General features: G+C 41.3%; 1 protein-coding gene across 2 annotated transcripts in view; it reads left to right on the top strand.

Moving 5' to 3' along the window:
- The window catches only part of RSRC1 (arginine and serine rich coiled-coil 1), a gene marked incomplete at its 5' end in the record, with an annotated part of 105,652 nt that overhangs the window by 29,606 nt on the left and 50,632 nt on the right, over positions 1–25,414 (top strand). For both annotated transcript variants that reach the window (XM_079539584.1, XM_079539583.1), the window contains one exon: positions 20,895–20,931. In XM_079539584.1, coding sequence (XP_079395710.1) covers positions 20,895–20,931 — 37 coding nt within the window. The remainder of the gene's footprint in view (positions 1–20,894; positions 20,932–25,414) is intronic.

The raw sequence follows: 25,414 nt of genomic DNA, 5'->3' as shown, positions 1-25,414 counted from the left end.
AATATACCAGTTATGTAACTGTTCCTAATGCGTATCCTTACTGAAGAAGTATTAAATGTAGGAAATTTTTAGTAGCCCTATAACAAATAGGCTATTCCTGGTCTAGGGTTGAAACAGGCCTGGCTACAGCCTGGGTTTCCCAAGCAGACCCAGAGGTGCTCCAGCTTCAGCAGTCTGTGAACCTCTTGTGGCTGCTTTGACAGCTGGCTTCCTCCTGCTTGTGCTCCTTGAACCTGTCTTTTTCCAACTTCTCTCATGAAGATCAGTTCAAGTGAAGGTAAACTGGCATTTTTCTGAATGTAACCATGACTCACCCCAGATACTTTTGCATGCTGGTAATCCAGTGATGTCTTAAGCTCTTTTATAGTTGTGCTTTGCTTAAATGTGTGTTTCTACTGCTGCGGTGCCTTGCCACCAGCTTTGCTAATTAAATCATTACGTTCATCTCTTCTGCTTTTTTTTAGATTCACTTTTTTTGAAGCAACTTGCATACACGCTTTCAGTGTCCTGTGTGAGCACACTGTTGAATTTTGGTGTTTCAAGTCTTCATTGGGTTAAGAACGCTTAAGTTCTTAAGGGATTGAGGTGTGGTTTTCATAAGGATCATTGTTCATTGTTGGACCGGAGGACAAGAAACTTGTTAGCTCCAAGTAACTTGTGCTAGATTTATTGGTTTCACCTTAGCTTTCTCAGCAGGAGAATTCTGAATTACTTTCTAAAGTGTTTTTGACAATTTTTAATGGAATAAATTAAGAGCAGCTTTTCAGTTGTTATGAAAAAAGAAGTGTTGTGCCATTAATCAAAGCCGACCACCCGTTTAATTTCTGCTCCTTATTAGGCTATCGATACGTTTTTGCATTAATGGGCTGACGACGGCTTAACTACCCAGAGAAGCATTATGGAGCTGAAGATTCGTGTCTTAAATGCACAGCGCCCCTTGAATGGAGAGCTGCAGATCCTGGCATTGGCTGAGATGGACTCAGAGATCCTATGGATCCCTTCCCAGTTGGGATGCTCTGTGATGGCTGTGTGCCCTCAGTACTTCAGCAGTGCTTGTGGGGCTTCCTTCTCATGCTCCTTGCTGGCTGTGGCCCGAAGCACTGGCAGCACAGGGCTGAGCTTGGCAGGGCTTGGCAGGAGGTGTCAGGAGCAAGTGAGGAACGTTGGGTATCGCAGAGCTTGGCGGTGTTGAGATGCTCATGGAGCTTGCCATGTTTTCCTCACCTCTTCGCACACGGTACGGCAGGAAGTCATTTATGGTAATTTTCTCCTATTTGCATATAGGTTATGGAGTTCTGTGGTGCAAAGCACGCTCAGAACTCCTTTTAAGTGTCTGTTCAGATCAAAGCGGGGCTGTGTGATAGCTGTTGTCTGACACCAAGCTGTGTGGTGTTGTTTTCATTAAACATTTATCATACTTCCAACGTGACAGCAGGCAACTTTGTGCTTGGGTAACATGTTTTCATGCAAAATTTATTGAAAAAGACGAGACATTGTAAAGAGATCTTGTTGCCTTTCACCAGTGGCGAAGGGTAAATGTTTGATTGGGAGGAGAGATCCCCTCAGTGTGCTGAGGAACAGCGAGGCGCTGCTGTTAAAAAGCAAGGAGATGCAGCTGGAAGTTGGAGTTTGCTCTGGGAAATGTTGCTTTGACAGTAAGCGAGAATGCTTTATTTATTTTTCATTTTCACTCTGCTTGGTTTTTAACAACTGTTTGTTATGTTTCTGTCACAATGGAATGGGTTGTCATTTGCTAAGCAAATGCTTTTCTAGCAAACGAAGGTTTGGGATGGATCCATTTGTAGTGTGAATTCTTGCATTTAAGACCAGTTGTTGAAAAAGCTGACAATTATTGGGTAATCTTTACATTATAAATCTTTTTTTTTGTTGTTTTTTTTGCAAAAATGGGAAGATAAGGTGGTATATTTAACCAATAATGTACTGCCTTAGAGTAAAACGCTGTTGTTTGTTTGCGTTAAGGAATATTTCGTTCTTCCCATGATGTATTTGTGGTTTGGAGCACTTCTATTTTAAATCTGTCTTTCCAGTCTTGCCAATGGAAAGCTGGTGAGTGGACAGCTTGTACATTCACTGCCTGCTTCTATTTCTGTTAATTGGTGAGTGATCACTTTCTGTCTGTAAGATTCACATTAAATACATACGCCCACAACATTCAGCTTTTGGCAGATAGTCCTGATTCACGTTTCACTTTTACAGTGTATGATGTAAGTAGGGAAAAACGATCCTGTGACTTCTTTGGGTTTAACACATCCAGCAATTACCCAGCCTCAATTCAGGTCCAATTCCTCTGGGTGCAGCATTTATGTTAATAGGCCAGACAATGCAAAGGGCCACTGGTAGCTTATCGCTTCCCATACCCTCTGCTGCAACAAGAGGTGGCTCTCAAAATCTGCAAAGTGTTCCTGTTTATCTGATCCAATTATGCACATGCTGCTTCCAAAACATAATCTCTGTAGTTGTTGGCCTAAGGTATTTGTGTTCAATCATCTCTATTCACTTACAAATGGGATTTTGTCACACTGAGACTGATTTTGTCACTCCAAGGCCTTTTCTTTAAAATTTCACATGACAAGATACATTTATTAAGTAGCAGAAATGTACAAATATAAATTGATGTTCAGGGTGCTACAACGTTTGTTTAATTTGCACTGTGCTCAGTCTTAATTCATCAGTTATTGTTAATTATTTGGGCTGTCTTTTAGTCCTTATTTTGAAGAAGCTTCTGAAGCTTGTATTGTGCAGTGATGTTTGCTTTGCAGCTGAAGTTTGAAGGACAAATAGCTTACTTGTAAGTTTGATTTCGAAATACAACAAGTAAGGATTATTTTTAAGCCAATACCTTGTCCAGAATCTTTGAAGTCAGTGCAAGATTGTGTCAGGAGGCCTATTCCTCCTCATCCTCATGCTGGAGATGTTCCAGGGCTCCAAATGCACAGCTCACTGAAGGTATCATTGCTTCCTGGGTAATCATGGTGGTACCTTGACATCAGTTTTACTCATGCAGGTTTCATTACTTGCCCTCTCAGAGGTATGGCGTTATGCTGGAAGGAATTAAGTGATTTGGCTTTGTTCCCACCCAGCTGCTGCAGGGCACGGTGCAGGTGGTGCCTGCAGACCTGCAGAGCCTTGAGAAACACTTGAGTTGGGTTTGCTGGCAGAAGGTGTGCACTTGTTGGAGCTTAGGAGGAACTGAGAGGCCAAGTGAGGACAACTTCCTCAACAGGAAGCCGGGCAAAAGCTAATGGGAAGCAGAGTGAATGTTTCCCCCTGAAAAGGAAAGAGCTGCCCATATGCCTGGAGTGGTTCTGGGGTCACTCGCCTTTGACCTGGATTTGTTGCTATTGTCATTTGGGCTGTGGCGGACTTGTTTTTCTTTTTGATTGCTAAAAAGTCCTCTTTTATATCTGAAAAGGATGCTCATTTATTTAGTGGCTGCAATACTGGGGCAGCAGCATATGGTGTTTCTTTGCGTTTTGCTAACAAACTCTAAAATGCTGCATGGACTCCAGGCAGGGAGCACACGTGTGAGCTGTGGGCACAATTGCATGGATGTCACTGAACATCCAGGTCCAGAAAGCAAATAGCTTTTACCCACAGTAACTCTTTGATTTGTGTCAATTCTGTTAATTATCTCTGACTAGAATGTAAGCAACAATGTGGTACTTTTGTTTTTAATGCAAGTGCTTGGGAAGAAGTAAGCATTCACTGAGTGAAATTTGTTATGCGTGCTTTGAATTGATGGGCCCTGTCCTTCCTCTTTACTATTTTCCAATTAGAATTAAATTTAGAAATGTGGAAAACCCCCCTGCCTTGTCTGGTGGCCCGGATACCTACATGAACCACAAAAAGACCTGCTGTGAAGTGAAGCTGTGTTACTTCTGCGCTTTGAAACACTTCTAAAGAAGAAAATCAACTTAGTAGTGGTAGGAAGTACAAAAGTGTAGGTTTTGTGTTCTATCTTCATAGCTCTATCAGTTAGAGATGCTTGTTGAATTAGCTTCCCTGCCCAATTCACGTACGATGAGGGCATGCCTGTTCCTTGTATTTACAGAAGTAGATTTTGGAATCCATTTGAAGGCTATATCTTCAAAGACACACATTACTTTAAGCTGTTTTCAAAACTATGCAGTCTCTGAAACTGCCAGCCACCATGATTGTCCTTTTATAACTATATAATTTGCATTATCTTGGGTTTTAAAATTGAATAATTCCTCAATAGAGAATTATTTCTGAAAGAGTATTTCATTTACACACACACTCACATTCTCCCTGAATGTAAACATGTGGCTCTTTTTATATCAAGGCACCTTGCACTTCGGGAGCAGCTGACTGTTGTTTTAATGGACTCTCTTAATCTGTGTATGAGGAATCCAAACTGAATGATACGGAGCTGTGAAAATCCAGTTAGCGTGAGCTGTAATCTCTTTACTGGGTTTAAGTAGTTAGTGGCATTCAGACACCCTGCAGATACTGAACTGCAGAGATACAGTAATCACCTAACCGTATAGCCAGGGCCTTGCTATCGTGGAACTAAAGCAGAGGAGTCCCCAGCAATTATTTAAGTAAAACGAAACAAACACGGCATGCTCTGCTTCTTCTGAGCAAGCAAACAACAGGCAACTGGGAAAAAAAATCCAGCAAACATTTTCTTTGTTATTTCACGTTATAGTACGTACATACAGATGAAATATGACAGTTTTTGGTAATGAAATTCTGTAATGGATTTACTAAAACTAGTATTTGCATGGTTGAAGATCACCTTCTGCTTTTTTTAAAAAGCCAAACCTGCAGTAGGTTTGGACATGTTTGCACGAGCTTAGGAAGCTGGAAGGGTTTGCATGCATGCATGCATGGATCCCAGGTGGTGCCAGCTGCAATGCCACCTTCCATCAAGATACAGGGCAGCCTGGGGCTGGTGGGGCAGCTGCTCGAGGTAGGTTGGTTGGGTGCTGCCAGGGGTGCGAGCAGGGCTCATTTCTCTCCTTTAACACCACTTTGTTAGAAGAACTTCTTGCTGAAGGGCGAACATTCTCAGGCCTACCTGTGGAGGAGACTGCCCAACCCAAGTCTCCTGCTTGAGCTGGTCTGCTGGGCTTCTCCCGGCTGGTTTTGGTCAGAGATTTTTTTTTTAATGTAACAGGTTCGTAGGCTCTTAACAGCTCATCTCTGTTATGATCTGGTCTTGGCATAAAACATCTTCAGCTTGGCAGAAGGACCCACCAACACTGCAAGTGTGTTATCTCCAGCCATGCTTTTTTATGGCATCAGTACTTGAGCTTCATGTTGGTTTGTTCCCAGTTTGCGTTGTGGCAGCCCTAACAGCCACTTGGAGAACTAAAGATTTTTCTGGAGGAAAAAGTTCTTGGAATCATTTTGATTTTCGGTGCCAATGTATGCATTATTTATAATGTTAAAAGCAACATTTTTAAAGATCCATGAAGGACGAGGCTGGGAAATGCTTTCAGTGACTTCCAAGGTAGAAATGGAAAGCCAGAGGAAGCCCGTTAGATGTCCTGGTGATTCTCCTGGATCCTGGCTTGCTCCTCATCTGCTTCCAGCTGCTGAAGTTCTCGTAAGACAAGGCCCATTTAACGGTGAATTATGTTGGGAATGATGATTGTTTCCTGGACAGAAATCGAAAAAGCAAGATCAGTCTCTTTTCTCAAAATGGATTAAGGAATTGATCAGGAAGGTCTGACTTTGCTGCTCAGATCAGAATCTCTGAAGGCTGCTTAATGGCATCATGCTGTGTCAAAGAGAGAAAAGGATTTTTCCTATTGATTCTTGTCAGGTGGGCACTGCGCTGTGCTTTGACAAAATATTAAAGAAATACACGTAATGTATTTATAGGACAGCATTCAGCAGAGTGTGATTGGCAAATGTGTCCAATACTGCAAAGCTCAGCCTTGAGGAGGGTGGGAGTGAAAGGGTTTCTCATGTCCTGGTTTTCCTTTGTATTTCCTTCTTCCATCCTCTCCTTCTAAAATGACGCTTTGGCAGTACGTGGTTGTTGACTGCTAGCTGTACTCATAGTATGGATTGTCAAAGCAATTGTCTTTAATTAAGCCAAGCAAAATGACAGATCTGGATGTTACTCTTCACAGCAAGAATCCTTGTTTTGTTCTGTTGCCTTCTCCTTGTGAAACTGTAGCTAATGCTGTAGTATTGCTTTCTACATGTCATTAATTTCTGGTGGGCCTCTGCAAGTTGGGATGCTCTGTGAGCATGAAGATGGAATAGAAGGTGGGGGCTTATGTGTAGTGGAAGACATGAAATCTTGCTTAAAAGGTCAAAATGCACTTTGTATAGAAGAGGACAAAAGATGAAAATCCACTGCATAATTTGTTTAAAAAAGAACAAAACCAAACACCTTATGCCCCAGAGCTTGTTGAAAGCTATTGCCATTAACTTTAAAGGTTATAAAATAGATATCTTCTCTAGAGAAATAGCTGTATGGCTGGTAATCGGAAACACTGAAGGTTTTGCTCATTTGTTTTCAATAAATTACCAATTTAAGCACAACTTAAAATGGGGGAAGAAAGAAAACAAAAAAACCAAACCACAGAAGGGTTATGCTGACAGTTACGTGTTGCAGCGTGTTGAGAACTTGGAAGTGTTTTTCTCTTCCCATCAACTTTTCTCAGTGGTTTTTCTTTTTCCATTATGTGCAGGTCTGGACTGACAGATCTCAGCTTGCATTGCTGTGTTTAAGCTCATGCTGTTTGGCAGCAAAGCAACAGCTTGCACTTCTTTCCTCTGCTGGGCATGGGAAGGGAGGTAAAAGAGAATACCTGGAACAGGAAGCTGCATTCTGTCCTTCTTAGCTTCCATAACAACACTGTTCTTTTTCTATTTTAATGAATAGGTTGTTGGGCTTTTTTTAATATCACTTAGGCTGTAGTAACTCAGAAGTGATGTGAGATGTCCAGTGGACTTCAGTGAGCAACAGGCATCAACCCTCCCTTGGGGATCCTTCCAGGAGCACTTGGGTTATATGGGAGGTGGAAGAGTTCCTGCAGTGAGCAGCCCTGCTTCCACTGGGATTTCTTTGCATTCTTTCCCTTCCTTAACTTAACTTGCAGTTTTCAGTACAGAAAAACTTGATGCTTGTGTAAGCAGTACTTCCATTATAAAAGAAATCCACGTATTACTTCTGTGAGAGCAATCCAATGAGAAGCTTGAAAGTAGAAACAATTCACGCTGACTCTTTTTTTCCTGTATCAAACCATTCTCAATAACTATTTTATAATCCAACCCACGGAGAGCATTTATAGGGAACGCAATATTTAATTTTTCTGCAAGTTGATGAGAATTTTATGGAATGAAATTGAAATCAGATTCTTTCACGTTAAAGTAACCCAACGGTTGTCTTTCATTATTGCTCTTTCCCCCTTTGTGTGTTGCTGTGGCTGGTTATTTCCAGGCAAGCCTTTTGAGCTCTGCAAGCTTTGTTTGTGAGCTAGCAGTAGCAGTCAGATGGAACTAGATGACTCTGTTTTCCAAGGGCTACTTGAATATATAGCATGTTGCCCAACATCCCATGAAGGAACGGTTAAACCTCTTAATGATTGCTTTTTGAAGAAAGTGAGATGTCTGCAGCCAAGGTAAGCCATGCAGCAGAAGCATTAAGCGCACACGTGGGCTTGGGAGAAGCAGGGACTGAGAGGTGCTGAGTCTTCAGTGCGAGGTAACTCCACAGAAGGGAGATGGATGCTGAGCTGTAGGCTGCTTTACCTTGATAAAGCAGTGTTGGTGAGGGTTGTTCAGTGGCACTGTATACAGTAATTAGAAACGAAACGGAAGATTCACTCCAGCCACGGGAGGGTTGCGTCTGACTTGGATAAACGTTATTTCCAGATCTGTCATTGTGTGGCCTGCAATAGGAGTAAAACCCTAGCATGGAGGAAAAGCCCTGCTGGTTAAAGAAACCTGTTAAACACATTCACAGATGCATGGTATGTATGAAAATACTTTTTCAGTTCATGTGGGAATAGACATTAGCAAACACGAGATGGGATTTTAGCACGGTGGTTTTCACATGTGGTGCTGAGGTACTTATTTCTGCCAGGAGAAACGCGCTCGGTTTTATGTGCAGCATCATGCTTTCTTTTTCCTGCTCTGCCTTTAATCTAGGACTGTGTCTATGTAATGCAATAGAAATGTCGCTAACGTGATTATACTTTTATATCTTATTAGCTCAAATACTGAGCACAATAAAATGGAAAACTGTTTAAATTTTATGTTTAAATGCTTGAGATAAGAGTTCTTGTAAATGAAATGTGATTACATTTCTGTAATAGATCTTCTCTGTCTTTTACTACTTTGTTTAGCTATGTAATTCTATTGGGATTGCTGTTTCTAAGTTTGACTCTTAGAAATATCCATGTAAAGTACTCAGCGTCACCCACACATAAACAATGAGCACAAATCTGTTGAGAGCTCAGTGTTTCCTGTCTGAAAAAGCAAGTAGCCGCTAGATAGTTTTCTTTGTGATAACCAGTTTGAATTAAGCATAATTCCCCAACATCACCTTGAATTTCCATCTGTGTAACGCTGATGTTCTTAAGCGTTTTGCATTTACCTAATGCTCTGGGCTATTTTCACTTAGCGTGTATGGAGAGCTGTGACTATCTTCAAACTGTAGATGATATGAATAACAATTGTTTGCTGATCTTACCCTGTATCTCCCTGGATAACCTGCAGTCTGCAAAGGCTGAGTAAGTGGCAGATAGCTTTTGTCATCTCTTATCCGGGCTGTACACTTGTAAGGAAGAGCAGGGATAATCGCCTAAATCTAATTAGGGGTTAAAAGAGGCCATGACTGTGATGTGGCAGTGAGACACCTTACTGTATCAATCCTGTTTGCATTAGAAAAATAAGGTTGTCATATTGATTATTCAAATTAGCTTATATTGGCCGTGGCTCAATGGCGTGTATCGCAGCTGAAGCACTGCGAGGTCCCAGCTTTTCAGAGGAGACCTATGCTTATGGCATATATTATGTGGTATCTTGTTTGCTAATTTAGAGGTTTTAAAAAACTGAGACTGAGTGAGTTTTATCATGAGAATTAAAGGTTTAAGTGACCATCAGAAAATGAAGTTGAGCTTTTGTGTGTGATATTTGCGATTGCTGAAAGCTATTAAATGAAGGCCAATAAATTTGCTTCAGATCTTTTATGGAAGAGTCAGTATTGGAGTTAACAGATCTTGCAGTATTATGTTTGTGGACTAATTGATGTTTAGTTCAAAGTCAAATGGAGCTGAAGGAGTAAAGTAATTGCATTCAGATCAATTCCACATTCGAGGGATAGCGAATTCCCTGGGCTGTGGCTTTGGGGTCTGTGTTTTAATTTGAAAATCTACCTGGTGCTGAGCTACTAGAGTATTCTCAAATATTTCTCAGCCCTTGGCTTTTTCTCATTCAAGGACTGCATCCTCTGACATTCTATTAGGGTAAAGATGCTGTGGAGAGCTCTAATTTCAGCCCTCCTTGTTACCGTAGTTGTGATGGGTGACGTAAGCGCGTCACGTAGAAGAGGCAGGAGGAAAGCCTGTAAGAACACTTCTGTAATGCACCAGGCAATCTGTGCCAGGGCACGTTGTAGGTAAAGGTTGGATGTTGTTCTGTTAACTTTTGCACTGGTTTGTGCAACAGTTGTACAAGAAAAAGACCGCATGTTAAATTGCAGATATCGGACATAGTTTGCAATTGTTTCTCAGTTGGATTTTACCCATCTTCTGTGCTTGATGAAGATTATTGTTTATTCTGAGTATTGCTTATGCTACGTTTCTGTCTGTTTTGTATAAAAAGTATGCATAGTTAACAGCTTGTTCCCCTGTTGCAAGGACAGGGATTGTTTTAAATTGCTTCGTTCCGTTCTTCCAGTTTCTTCTGTTTCTATTCCTGCTGTTGGTATTGGTGTGACAGTTACCCATCCCTGTTGACTTAAAGCCACAATGACCAGAGGAAGGGGATATGTGTGTATGTATATAGAAGGAAGGAGAGAAAGAACAACATTTTGACCTGTTTTTAATGACTTAAAATGATTCTGTGCAGACGTTCACATAACTTTCCAATATCTTGCCTGAACAGAAAGTTAAGTAGGCAGCTTATCCTGTCGTGCCTTTGTGGAGGAGTCCATTCGGTCCTGACCATTGTTGCACAAATGTTTGATTGCTTGGAATGGTTCCAGTTTGAGTTTCTGGGGACACTGGATTTTGGCACATGCGTGCAAGACGTAGCAATTTTGTGTATTGTGACTTTCAGCCAAAACTGGAAACCTAGGAGAGGAGCCAACACACGGGGCTTTCTCCAGCAATTTCAATACGCTGCTTCTGTGGATCAGTACAGCAGACTGGTCAGTCGTTCTGTATTCTGAATTTGATGCAAAGGCTTTCTCTTTCCCCAGCCAGGAATGGGGCTCGAGGTCAGATCACTTCCCTCCATCTCAGACTAACGTGTAAGTTCCAATTCTACCCAGTGCTATATTGTGAAACAGAATCAGGTTGCTCAGCGGTCTGCAGTGATGAAGTGCCTTTGGCTCCGCGACCAGAAGATTTCTGTGGTCAGAGCACATGGAGCACGCATCCACATCTGTCCATCCTCATTTCCAGGTCTTTCTGTACAGTCTAGGAATTCTCAGAGAATCTTGCTCTTGCAGGGTCTGGCAGCTTGTTTGTTCTGAAGTTGTTGTTATAGAATACTTTGTGCTGCTTTTCAGGGTATTTGAAGGTACAACTGGAAGTGCTGGTTTTACTATCCAAGCTCCAAACTGCTTCACATCCAAGTGTCCTTAGAAACTGCCATGTTTACAGTGCTTGATGTTTTCAGGAATCTCTTGGCTTCATATTAGAAAAATAACATTTGAGAGAAATCTTGGCTGTAGAATGAGACGTGCTGAATATTTTTGTCTTATCTATTAATTTTGGTCAACTTGGTAGCAAATCATTAGCTTGCATTATGACTTATTTTAATGTCACTGAAGGAAAGCCAAAACACAAGATCCTATTAAGACTCCTGGTCTACATCTCAGCTGGCTGCTTCTCACCTTACAAAGCCAGTGCTGCTCTCTTTTTACTGGAGACGTCCTTTATGAGGTGTTGGGCATGATAAATGCTGAACTGGGGAGATGCTATTGCATTCTTTGATGCAAGAAAAAGGTTAAAAGCCTATTAATAAAACCAGCTATTTTGGAAAGTAAAATGAATGTGTGTTGTGGTAAAAACAAACCCAAGGAACATTTGGACATGGAGCCTTAAGGAGGTTTTGGGCCAACTCACACCAATATGAGGTACTTAAACAGCATCATTCAGTGTTGGGTTTGGGTTTGTTTTGTGTTTGGGGTTTCTTTTTGAGTTGTAAAATTTTCTATGAAAAGAGTTATTTACTGAAATTTTCTTGTGATTTAATGTAGTGTTTTGGGCATTGGCAGCATCGCTGCTTCCAGCCCTGGCATAGCAAAGTTCTGAACATGTCCATTAATTCTGAAGCTTTTCTCTGTGGAGTGGATGGGTAGTGAGCATAAGAGCAAAAGCAATTTTATCATTAATATTATTAAATAATAATAGACTTGTAAATTATATAGTCAAAGACCATTACAAGTATTGGAGAAACAAATAACAAATAGGCAGGACACAGGCCTGTTTGTGACCTAAAGCTATTGGGGAGTCTGCTCCGTGTTGGATTCCATGGGTCTGGAAGATCTCTTGGCTTTCTCCTGCCACTCAGCATGTGCTCAGCCCACCTGGAGTGCCCAGATTGGAGGAAAAAAGGTGAGAGATTTGCAAAGACCTTTGGAATGAAGTACAATAGAAACAAACTGTGAAATGCGACTGGAAACTTGAGTCTGCTGTGATCTGAAGTATTCCAGGGTGCGTTAGGTAAAGCAGTTGGGATGATAGAAACCAACTGTCAGACATCAGGTAGTTCTGCTTCTTTTAGAATAAGTTTTTACTCCATATAGGAATGAACAACTTTACCCATCTGACAGTAAGCTTGTTGGCATTGATGATGGGGAGTAGGCCAGAGGTTAGGCAGGGGTCATTAACTTTAGATGTTAAATACAGGTATTAGTATGGATTTTTCTTTTGTGAACTGATATCTATGGGGATTATTTAAAAACAAACAAACAAAACTTCTGAAGTTAGTATAAAAAATGTAAATTGTCACTTTAGAATATTTAATAATAGATTACATAACTATATGAAGCAGCCTTGTATGTAGGCATCTTATGATAGGAATTTAGAGTGATCATAGAATCCTAGAATGGCCTGGGTTGCAAAGGAGTGCACTGCTCATCCACTTCCAACCCCTGCTGTGTGCAGGTCACCAACCAGCAGCCCAGGCTGCCCAGAACCACATCCAGCCTGGCCTTGAATGCCTGCAGGGATGGGGCATCCACAGCCTCCTTGGGCAACCTGTGCCAGTGCCTCACCACCCTCTGGCTGAAAAACTTCCTCCTAATATCGAACCTAAACCTCCCCTGTCTCAATTTAAGACCATTTCCCTTGTCCTATCACTATCCACCCTGGTGGAGTGATGAACAAAAGCATGAAGTTCTTGGTTTTGATTTTCAGTTATTTTCACAGACAGACATTACACAAAGTTCTCTACCTCAAAGTTTTAAATATTTACCACAGTTTCTTTTCTAAAAGATGTTATCCGTTTGTGAAGAACACATAGTGCAGAATCTTCAAAAGCAGTTAAGTAAACAATAATAAGTGAAGAAATAATAAAGAGTAACTAATACAGACAACTTCCATATTAACTTGCTTCACAGGAAGAATGCTTTTAATAGTGAACTTTATTTTTATTAAGCGCTCAGCGAGGAACTGCTGATAGTTTCCTCGAGCACGTTTCCATGAGCGTGTAGTGTATTTTGCAGTCTGCAGTGGAGCTGGAGATGGCCCTGCCCAGATGCTGCCTCGTGCCGGGGCGCAGTGAGCTGCGCACACCTGCAGTGCTCTCAGAACTCCTTTAATGTGCATAGGTACAGAAAATGAACCGCGGGCGTGAGGAGTCCTTGTGTGCTGCTTTATCAACAGACCGAGGGCCTGAAGGAATAGAGGAGGTAAATGGACACCAACGTATCCAAATATCTCATTTTGCCTAAAAGCAAGTGCCGGCAGATAAATGCCCATAAAGGGATTTCTTTCTTAAGCCCCATGGATTTTTTTTTTTCTGCAACTTTTTGTGAGAGTTAGAAATGAAAACCATTCATCTAGTGCCCCAAAGAACAGCCTTATTGAATGGAATAACAGTGTAATGTACCATTGAAGGCAGGATTGAAAGTGATTATCTTGTTAACTCTTGACAGTTACCGCCAGCTTGAAATAGAACTGGCAGGCTTGATTTGCAAATGAATTAGAGCTTTTTCATTTTGTGCCAGGATCATCTTTTTATATTCTGATATGACAGATGCTATGTTCCATGCTTTTGTTTCTCCTCGGTTTTATACTTGCAAATAAAAAACAAAAGATTATGATAGTAATTTTATTTGCATCTTTTCTCTGGGAGTTTATTCTTTGTGTCGAAGTTTTTAATCTTATATTTTTTCAGAAATTTGTTTAAGAATAGTATTGTTCCCGCAGAATGAAATTTCATTAGGTTAAGTACAGTCATAATTGGGTGAACGGCGAGGATTTAGAAGCTTTCTGAACTGGGAAAATCGATTGTACTCAACTTGTTTTAGTGCTTAGGACGTTTAAGTTTTCTCCCTGATTTATAGTTAAATTTAATATCCTTCATCGCCCAGAGCTGAGCGCAGTTGAGAAAAATCCAGCATTGAAAATAATGATCCTAAAATTCTGCTAATAAAATGCAGGTGTAATTAGTTTCAGATTAATGCTGATGAACTGTGTTTATATTCTGCAGCCATCCAAACACAGATGGTAAGGTGTTAGGTATGATAATTACTGTGCACTCTTTATATGTTCCTCATTAACCTGTAACGCTCTTTACCAGTCCAGAGAGTTTTTCCTATAGTTGTGTTTACCGACATTAAAACTGGCTCTGCTTTGTTTAATATTCAGTGCAGTGTTCTGTGCATTTGCAGTGCTGGGCTTTTTGCTACTTTTGTAATCTATTTTGTACTTAGAGACTAATTAGCAACACTTCCTACTGCCACCGACGTCCCTTACTGAAATGTTTCCATACACTTTCACCTACAGGATGTGTTTTAATTGAATATCGACTAAATAATATTACAGAAAAGGTAAAATAGGCCAGAGATGTCTAATTTATTTAAAACTACCAAATAACGTGGTTAACAAAGGCAGTGCTGCTCCAAAGTCTGAAGCTTAATTGCTTGTGTTTGCTGGGAGTTCAGGCCTTGATTAACAAGGTTTTGCTCTTTGTGGAGGAAATCCTGAGCACAGAGCAGCAAAGAAGGGAAAGAAATAAAATGGGAACCTGCGTCCCCTGCTCAATCATGTATCAAAACTCCAAGGACTTGCAAATTACCGCCTCCTTTGAATTTCCAGCTTTATCTGAGGAATGGCTTGAACTGGCAACCGGGGTAAATAAATCTGCCTTGATAATTTATAGGATTTTTATACGTGATCTCAGGTCTTAGTAAAACAGAACTGGGGGCTTTTTTGGGTAGTTATCTTGGCTCTCCTTTAGCTGAGAAATACTTATGGAGAGAAAATGTTCTTTTTGTTTTTGTTTTGTAGTCTATTTGAAAATATTGAAGCTATCAGCTCCATATTTTGGCTTTTCTTCCTCTGCTTAGTTTCAGTGTTTATTTCAATTGCAGACAATCTTGAATTTTACTCTGTGAGACAGGGCTATATATATTTTTTCCCTCCTGAATATTTGATAAGGTCTCTTGGGTACTGATTCTCCTTCTCTCTGGGATAACATATTATGGAAATTGTTTCACCTTGTGTCCTATTTAAAGTCCCTGGTTTAGCATGATTCAATTTAGCTTGCATTATATTCTTCAGAGTTCTTCAGCAGTTCCAAGTTATTCTGTATGTGTTTCTCTCTATGGGGAGGCATTCCTGCTTTTCTTCCTGCGTTTGATAAGTGACCTTCATATAATCTTCTTGAATCTTTATCAAATTTAACTTATTAGTAATTGGCCAAACTTCTTACTGTTTTTCCCCAAGTGAAATAAATTCTTTGGTTGACTGGAGTGAAGGAACCATTGAGTGCAGTAACATCAGCTTTGAAGTCCTCACTCTTCAGGACCAGTTCCAGACCGCTTGGATGTGCTATTAAGTAAGAGCAAAACAGCATTCACACTTCAAAAAGCATCACGGCTGTTTTCTCCAGCGTTCAGAGTGAAGGGCTCCCTTAGCATTCCCTCTTTTGGTGGGACTTTATTGTGCACAGAAGATGAGAACAGTAGCACCAAGTCAACAGCTTAATGGCACCTCGTCCTGTTGGACTCTGACTGGGATAAGAGTATTCTCAGCGAACATATTATGCTGGTTTTCAGGATGCTTGCTCCTGTCAGAATGGCAGCCAGGTTATTGCCCTGTGTTTCTTCTGACTTGCAACCCCTCTGCAGTTGGCATTGCACTGCTAAATCATTTTGGGTAGTTCATTTTGCACATTTGGTTGGATCTTTCAGTAGCAGAAAACAGGATATGAGGAGCCTCAGCTCCTAAATCTGTTAAGCAGTCCAGGAATTTTCTTTGAAGTGAATGAAGCATTGAGGATTTTTTTTTTTTTTTGTGTAACTTCAATACTTCATTGCAGGGATTTTGATTTTCATTGCTGTGCTTCTCAAGGTTTTGTATCTCAGATGTGCCAAACAGGACTGTGGTTCATATTGTATCTGTTGTCTTCATTTTCAAGCAACTTGAGTACATAAATGCATGATCTATGAAATCTTAATTCTTTTTTTTTTTTTTTTTTTTTTAGTTAATAGGCTTAATTGGTAGTAGTGCCTGTGTTAGTTCCTAAAACTCAGCTTTCTTTTCCTCCATCCTTACATAAGAGGAAGGAGGAAATAGCTTCCTTTCATGGCTTTCCCCTCTTGCCTTTTGTAGGCTCTCTTTGATGTAATTTTCACTTAGCTACAAAACATATAAACTGCACTTTTCTTCACAAAAGAAAAGAAAAGTACACTTTCTTTACTGCTGACTGATTTTATTTACAACCCAGAGAATGTTAACAGGTCATGTTGAAGAGCAAGGCGTTTGTTGGAGTTCTGTTCCTGCACACTGCACAGCCTTTACAGGCAGTTCTGCCGGACCTCTGGTGCTGTGTTGGACAGCTTGCCATCAGAAGTCAGTAGGTCTGGATTTACCTGTTCTGCTGGGAGAGTCAGCGCTGTCCTCTTGTAGGTGGTTTGAAGGAGAGAACAGGCACGGCTTGGATTTCTATGTCATCTTTGTTGCTTCTCCCAAAGCGTGCTGAAATTAGTCTCTGTGGTCTGCAGTCAGACTTGGAAACATCGCCTATAATTTTACAGAAAACACAACAATACTGAAGCTATAAAGTTTGGTGCGATACGATGGGGTTGTCCATTCCTAAAAGCTACATCTGGGACTCTGCAGCTCTGACAGTGAAATTCCATCTAGCTGAGAGTGAAACTGCAAGTACGCAGTAACTGCTGACTGCTCAGTGTGCAGATGTCATAACGGTGTGTTTATCCAGGTTATTTCTGATAGCAGGCTTTTCCCCTGTATCAGGCTCTGATCTTTCTGGAATCGGGCAAAAGCATGGTATGCCTTCCCAAACCCAGTACCTTATTCCTTACTTTCCTCCTGCTCTCTGCCTTGGGATATCCAAGGGTAGAAGTGAATACATGGAAAACTAATTTTCTTTTTGCTGGCAATATATGCAATGTCAAGCTCTGGTCTGGGAAACCATGAGATATTGGCCATTGAAAGAAATGATCTTGCTGCTGGTTGAGTTTTGGATGGGAGATTTCCATATTCTGAGAGAGAAGGGAAGCTGTTAACAGCTGTGGTTGTTTGGTGGCTTCTGTTTTTACACAGATGCTGTAATTTAGTCAGAACCTGGAGTATTAACAGTGCTAGCCTGAGTTATTAATAATGGTTTGTGCAATAAATCCCGTATCTGGACCTGCCTTACTGGGTTCTAAAGCATTCACCACTATGGGATGTGCTTGTTGAGTGGTCCAGTGAGTGGAGTGGCAAATGTGAGAGAGCTCCATGAAAATCTGAGACAACCTAGGATGGCGCTGTGCGATCATCAACACCAAATGCTGGTGTTTGCAGAGTGGAATTCAAAGGCTTTTATTTGAGAGTGTGGTGCTGCGTGACCTGAACTGCTGCATCTGACCCTGTTCTTCGTAGTTTGTAGTTAATGTTGTGCAACCAGAGGGCATGCTGCCAAGGGCCTTGCTAACAATGAAATGTTTTATTTATTCATTTGTCCTCTGAGGAGCAAAATCAGACATCTGGGACTGCGTAGAGTGGAGCTGAGGGCAGCAAGGTGGTGAGGGGCTGGAGCTCCAGCCTTGCAAGAAGAGAGGGGCAGCAGCCAGAGGAGGGCTGGGAGGGCACTGTGCTGAGGGATGGAGGGGCTGTGGGGGATGGAGTCAGAGCTGGGGGGAGAGAGCAGCCAGCATGGGCTGAAAGAGATGCTGGGGACTAGGTGTAAGGTGTATGCCCTCTGGGTGGGCATGTTTTATGAGTAGTAGGGCTGCCTCCTCAGGCTGTGCTTCCAGACCATGAATGGACGAAGCCTGGTGGCCTGGCCCCAGAGCCCAGCATGCCCTCAGCCCGAGCTGTCCTGTGATCTGGGACAGCAGAATGACCCTTCAGCATCCAGAGGTACTGTGGAATTATTCTGTGATGTGTGGGTTCTGCTCAGTAAGCACTGGCAAAGAGCTTGCTAACTACAATTCAAGGGAAAGCTTGGTAACGAGCTGAGAACATGAGGGGGACTGAAGAATGTGAACATGTTCATTTTCATTTGAAATAAGTTTATTTCAATTTACTTGCAAAATTGCTAGTGCTAATAAGTGAACTTTAGTTACATTAAGTTAATGTAACAATACGTTATGATGCATAGAAGTTAACATCAGTCACTTACATGACAGCTTCTAGTACTCCAAAAGCTGGCTACACTTGCTTCATTGAATTCCTGCCGCCTTGTAGGTCCCTCGTGTTTTTCTGCTTGATGTTACTTTCAGCCAGAGGGTGATGAGACACTGGAACAGGTTGCCCAAGGAGGCTGTGGATGCCCCATCCCTGCAGGCATTCCAGGTCAGGCTGGATGTGGCTCTGGGCAGCCTGGGCTGCTGGTTGGTGACCTGCACGCAGCAGGGGTTGGAACTGGATGAGCACTGTGCTCCTTTGCAACCCAGGCCTTTCTAGGATTCTCTGATTACCAGAAGCTAATGTTTGGGTTGTCCCAAATATTGTGCTTATCGGTTTTGGTGTATGGTTTGAAAATACATACGTGTGAATGGTGATCTACGTCATCAACTCTTTTCTGTCCCAGACCCAGAAGCATAGTGCCAGAGCTTCTGTGTGGGGAAAAAGGAAACTTGAGTCTAAACCAAGTTTGCCTAACAAACCAGAGAAACAGATGAAATGCATGGAGAGACCGTTTGAAAGGCAACTAGTTGTTCTCTTGGGAGCTGTGTAGCGTGGTGTAAAAGTTTTTAGCGAAACTTCTTCACCTGATCAAGATAATTTATATTGATGCAACTTCTGGTGTTTCTAGGAGTACAGCAGTACTGGATGTGCATAACAACTGCCACTCACTCGTAGTGTTTTATGTCATTGATGATTAAGGTATTCAGTGAAGGTTGAAGGCTCATTTGAACTTTGAAGCACATCACGGCTGAGCTGTAGCAACAGTTGTGATTTTGTGTAACGCGGTATTTGAAAGGAATCTTGTTTGGATAATTGTTTTTAACTAGAAAGAACAACCGATGCATGGCTTCACTAGTTGTCCCTGCTGTCTGCTGCGTGGCAGCAGAAGGAGCACTTCATTGAAACTGACAGGTGCCACGGGGTTTATTTAGGACAGCCTCAACCTTGTCCTGGTTTGTTTGATAATGTCTGCCTTATGGATGTTCAGCCACTGCATTTCCTGCGTTAGAGCCGTGTGTTACACCAATATTACTATCTGTGCTGCCTCAACTACAAATTGGATGAACAGCCAGTGACACTTTTTCAATATTATTACATTAAACCAAGTGGATTTTGATTGATAACCTAATATTCAACTAATGCAAAACATCAATCATGGCAAGTATATTAATTATTTAATATTGCAGTCTAATTCAGAAATCGATGTGCTGCATGAGGGGAAGGGAAACTCGCTGTTCCCAGAAGACTTAAGGCAGGGAATTATTAAAGAAAAAAAAAACCAAACCTGCTGTACTCCTGCGTGTTAGTTCGATACAAATCTTTATTCATTTGCCAATAATCTCTTCGCATTTTCCACTTCAGGACCGTTTTTATCAGTTTTGAGACCTATAATTGAATTAAGTCTGCTTTCAGCACAGAGCAAAAAGAGTTGTACCAATATTGATGAAGTCATGACAGGGACAGCAGAGGAGACAGGCCACTAACAGGGCAGGCTTTATACCATTAGTGGGGAGCTCCTAACATCAGCGTCTTGGATCCTGCTTCCCAAGCAATTTCCTTAAGGCCATTTAGCACCTCACAACGGATGTTGAAGACAATTCCTATTGAAGTATTTGCAAACTCAAATAGTATATTCTCATTTCAAAATGCTGCATAACAGTGCAAGTAAGGCGTATCCATTGCTTTGTTTGTGATATGCTCTCCAACAAAGTGGAAGTGTGTACATTTTTTCAGAAAGCTTTATGAACTCTTGAATACAAGCTTTATATAGAAGTCTAAGGTACAGCTAAGCTGCATAATGTGCAACTGAACATATTCTGAATTTAGTAAAACTTCATGCTCTACAGTCGTTTTGTTCTACTTCACCTTGTGTTCTATAGCCTATAGCTTGCATGAAGGGAATGGAAGCGTCAGTCTTTGCATTGCTTTGGTGGAGGAGTAGAGTTGGACTTTTTGCTCCTGTGGCTTGATACAGTTTAATGATTTGTTGGAGGAAAAAAAAAAAAAAGTATTATAAATGTACACTACAACTCAAACCATTCTATGGTTATGCAGTTCATTACCTGATTTTTTGAAATGCTTCTGGGTGCAGTTTTTCCTTGCTTGGCATGCTGAAGGCCCATTTTCCTCAAACAACACGATTACATTTTTGGAAGCATTTTTGGCACCTGGGGCCGATGAAAGCAGAACCAGCTTCCTTCACTTGGTGGCCTGGGGATTTTTATTGTTTTACTTTGGTTTGGATGCTCTCTTCTTCAAGTAGCAGAGTCGTTGCAGGTAACCTTGTGAGCTTTACTGCTCCAGGATAGCACTACGCTGTATGTACGCTGCAATGGCAAGATATTTCATGGGCTGTGTTTTGCTCTGAGTTCTCTTATTCCCTTTTTTTGTTGTTGTTGTTGGTAGCTCAGTCTTTTCTTCCCACAACCTGCTTGGTTAATGTGCAATTCATGCACTGCCTTTTAACCAGTCTCCAGTTATACTGTTGGAGTGGTGATGAGGCAGAACCAATGTAAAGCCACAGAGAGTGGATTTCATAAACACCATTATGCAGTGTTTTGCTTTATGAAGTTGTGGGGTAATTATATGAAAAATGCTTCTTCAAGTGTTCTATTGCTATGCTAATGTTTATTGCGGTTTTAAGGCAGGTAAAATTTGAGGTTATAAATAATTCTGTAGCTGTGCATTTGGGTGGTCAATACTCTAAAAGTATTTTAACGATTAAGATATTAAAAATAAAAATTTTACATGATCAAGGAATTTCATGGCTTTGCCATTTTCGGAGTTAAATATAAATTGTTTCAGACAAGGATTTAGCAACTATTTAGGACTTCTGTTCTTCTGTTGCAGGGATGCTGGAAACATCAAAGCTGGATTAGAACATCTGGTAAGTTTTAATTTTCTCTTGAACATTTGCATCATCTTTGATATCTGCATTCCAAATGAACACTTTTGAATGAGCTTTGAATACCTTGAATTGAGAAAGTCAACCATTTCCCAGAGGGTCAGCTTACTGTTATTGTGTGAAGGCACTTACATTTTCATTTATCTTACCATTTCAAGGGAATTTTAATTTTTTTAAATTACTTTTTTTTGATGTAGAGATGAAATAAAATGGACTACAATCCTTGGATTGATGATTACCTTAATTATAAACAAAAAATTGTTTGGTGTAGGGTTTTTTGGCGTATCCTGATCTGAAATCAACAAACTTGTGACAAAAAAAAAAAAAACAACAAAAAAAAGACACACACACAATCAAATATTGCATGCATAAATATGGTGTGTTTTAGTAATTTGACGGCTTTGAAAGAAGTGCACAGCTTTGTTTTTTCTGCTGTCTGTGCCTTATGAATAATGCATTGAGTTAAGTTCCATTCAGTGCTGCAGTATAAAATAATAATTGAGATGCAAAGTATTTTTGGTTTAAGTAAACATATTCAAACCACAAGTGATGGCAAGACATACTTAGCATTAAAAACAAATCAGTTGATCACAACTGGAAAAAATGCAATATTGTCACAAGTCTGAAGCTCCTTGAGAGTAGAATGTTAGCATCAGCATCATCTGAGCGTGGAGTAGTTCATCTAAACAGATTATTAAATCCCATTAAATCAAAATACTCACTAGTAATGGCACGTGTGTTTCAGTACCTCAGGAGAAGCGCTTGCATTCATGCTTAACCTTTCATATAATACCTAAATAATACATACTGTTCCATACTGCTGTTAAAATAAAATCTTATCGCAGCGTATTGCACGAGCATTTGAACAAATTGCTTTTCTGTTGTTGCTTCCCATTTTGGGGGTCGCGTGGGAAGCGTGATTTGTTGGAGCTGGTATTCCAATATATTCCAGTACCTTCTTGGACTAAGAGCAGGATAGCAGCGTGCATGTTCTGTCAACAGTTTCCCTTTTATAATGGTGGCATATTAAATGCTCCATTGCGACTCGTATTTAGAATCTGTAAATGGAATAAATAGCCGAGCGCTATGAATAGTTCTAAGAGCACTTGGAAAATTAATTTTGTTTGCTGGTTCCATAGGTATCTTGCATGCTAGTTGAATCTCTTAAATAAATTTTTAAAATGTTTCATTCCTCTGCTGGTGTCAGGTCGTTGTAATCTGATGGGTTCAGAGAATTTTTCTAATGCATTATAAAGATGCTGTAGTCTTGACAGATGACCGTGACTGGTACTTCTTCTAAATTGGGAGTGCTGCAGTAGCTGGAGCTGCGGGTCTGATTTATAATGTCACCTCAAACCTGCGGGTTTGGGAGGAGGAGGTCTGTGGTTTCTGAGCAGAATGGGGCAGGGGAGGGTGGGCCAGGATTTCTGCCTGCTCGTGTCCTGAGCTTCACGGGGATTCGGGGGAAAATGTGCTGGAAAGAAGCTCTGCAGAGTAATGGAACCTGAAGTTCTTTGACACGGTAACTCGCTGTATGCTTGAATAATGTCATTGCCATGAAATACATTAGCTGCTTTGTACTGCTGTGAAAGATCTGTCGAAAACCTCCAGGTCTTTAAGACTTTTTTCCCTTTCCCTGTGATCTCAGAAAATCCATCCTGGGAACGGGTGCTCAAGGAAATGAACTGTTTCCCGAGGCACCTGCGGATGGGAGGATTCATGCAGGAAACTTTCACATCTCAATGTTATGGCAGACAAGTTCAGAAAGACCTTTGAACTCCAGTAAATTATGGGGACGTTTCTCAGAAGAATTAAGCCACACTATTGCTTTAGTTCTTTTACTTCACCTTTCTGCATCTCCAAATGCCTGTAAGAAGTTAGTTTTCTCCTTTTTCTTTCCTCACGGTTGCAATGGAAACAAGTCAAGTTATTGATTATAAATCTACTTATTATAAATCTACTTAATCTTTTATTTAAAATGGGATGTGCTTTCTCATTGCATTTTACAGGTACTGTTTGCTGGATTGCAGCCTGTCTTACTGCTCACATGTGCCTAATGGCATCTGCCATCTGGGTATTTAGCATCTAGCTACACATGGCTGCTTTTCAAAAATTTGGTAAATATTTTGCAAGTTGTTACTTGCAAATACTTTCAGTGCGAAAACACGCTTTCATAAACAACTCCTTTCTCAGTAGACCAGAGAACTTCACGGAGTTCATGTGGCTGCTGGTGTCAGTAAGTGTGCAAATCCTGGGGCTGTGGGCTGGTTGGGCTGGGAGGGGCCTTGAAGTCCATCCTGTGCCAACTCCATACTGTGAGCAGGGACACCTCCCATAGACCTGGTGCCCAAAGCCACTGGGAGGATGGGCACACACAGCTCTGGGATGCAGTGCTGGGGCCTCACCACCCTCTTGATGGATTCTTTCAGAACACCAACTGGAGGAGCTGCTCCAGTGCTTGCTTGTTTGCTGAATTATACATTGCTAATTTAACAACCTTTAGAAACCTTGGAACAGGAAACTGTTTGCAGCTCTGTTTTCTGTTGGTAACTCCATTGAAATTGGACTGCGTAGCTGTGCGTGTGGTTTCTTCAGCAGAGCTATCTTATTTGTGTCTTTTGTATAACATTCCAAGGCAATAACCTCCTTGTCCTTGTGGTCAAGCAGCAGCGTCAGTCCGTTTTAAATGATGGAGAGCAACCTGTCATTAATAGCTTGTTTAGCCCATCAGTGGTTTGTAGGGATATAGTTATTGTCTGGCAGTAAGGCTGGCGCTCCTCGTCGTGTTGATCAATAACCACCAGCAGGTGCAGGTGGAGCTCCTGTGCTGCTGCCTATTGCATTGCTGCACATTGCTCTGCCAACAAAGCTGTTGCAGCTTGTTGTTTATGCTTTTAGTTGCACGGTGTGATACAGGTAGTGTGTGTTAAGGTCAGGAGATCGTGGTAACTAATGTTGGTGAACTCCATCTGGCAGCTCTCTGTCTGCACGTCTTCCTACTGAAGATCTCTTGGCAATGGCAGAGGTGTTCCTTTATGCAGAAGGTGTTAATCCCTACATAGCAGCTATTGCTCTTTATTTGTTTTTCCCTTTTACTTGACATCAGCAGCTGGCTTTCCACTGATTTCCTCCGGCTTAGTTTCAGACTTGGGGTGGTTACAGCGGCGTCCAGTGTGGCTTAGTGGAGCCATATCTAGTGGAACTGTTGGCTTTCTAGTGAGCTGTAAAACCAGGCAGACACCTGTAGTTCATAAATCATTAACACGCATAATGTAAGTAATTGCATTTATCTTGGTATCCTGGCAAAATTCTTCATTGGGCAATTACATTCTGCAAGGTTGAATTCTCTATCGTTGCAGAGGTGTCGGGATGACTGGATGTTTTTTTGTTTTAGCTTTTTTTTTTTTTTTTTTTTTTTGCTATTGAAAATGTATTTAATTGAAAAGAAGAATTGTTCACAAGCAAACAAACTTGAGAAGGAAATTTTTTTTTGTGTGTTCTTCTGTAAAACATGAATCATCATATCCTGAAAACAAATTCTGCCTTTCTACCAGGAAAGCCACCATGGTGCTCCTGAGGAGCTGTGATTTTTTTTTCACACCCTGTCTCCTATCCTTGGCACTTGACCAACCTCCCCTCTTCCCTGAGATCACAGAGGACAGGTCTGGGACAGGAGGCAGCACTGGGGGAGATGGGGAGTGTGGCCATGGGGTATGGCAATGCAGGATGCAGTGGAAGTCTTCAGGTTTTTGTCTTAAATGTGGACAGCTGTGCAGAAAGTGCCCTAAAGATGGGACGTTGCCAGAAATTAAATGTGCAAGTGAAATCCTCTTCTGTCATTAGGTGGGCAATCAGGCTGGTGGATGGGAATGGTGCTGCAAGGTGCTGATAATGTAACCTTTGTAGATTGTGGTCTGTAGCTTGTAAAATAACCACTAGATGAGAACAAAATATTTTTAATATACTAAAAAAAAAAAAGAACTAATATCAATTTAATTTAACATATGGAATTTAAAATGATAGTGTTTCTCATGCTCCATCTGCCATAGTGAAAAATGCAGTTGAGTACCTGCGGTTGTTTATGTGCATCATGAAAATTCTTACTCCTGATGAAAAATGCATGAAGTGACCTGAACTGACCCAAACCCTTTTAATTTTCATCCCTTTTAATTGATAAATGAGTTATTTCACGTTAAGGCTGACTCTTGTTACTGTCAAAGTATTCTCAGCCTGGCTCCCCAGCCCGTTTCCCAGCAGCTCCTGGCTCTGAGGAGTGCTGTCAGGTGCACACTGCAGGAAGGCATCCCTAGCTGAGGCAGCGAAGGTCCCCTCCATCTCTTGGCCAGGTGACAGTGACATTCACGTGCAGGGCTGTGTCCTGGGGCCTTCCACTTCAGTCCCAGCCCAGCGTTGGCTTCTGCCTGTATCTCACTGGGGACGGCAACTTGGGCACCGGCCCCTTAGG

This window comes from Tetrao urogallus (assembly GCF_951394365.1).
Source record: "Tetrao urogallus genome assembly, chromosome: 9".
Classification (NCBI taxonomy): domain Eukaryota; kingdom Metazoa; phylum Chordata; class Aves; order Galliformes; family Phasianidae; genus Tetrao; species Tetrao urogallus.
The sequence above is the reverse complement of the archived record's forward strand: the minus strand, read 5'-3'. Positions and strand labels throughout refer to the sequence as shown.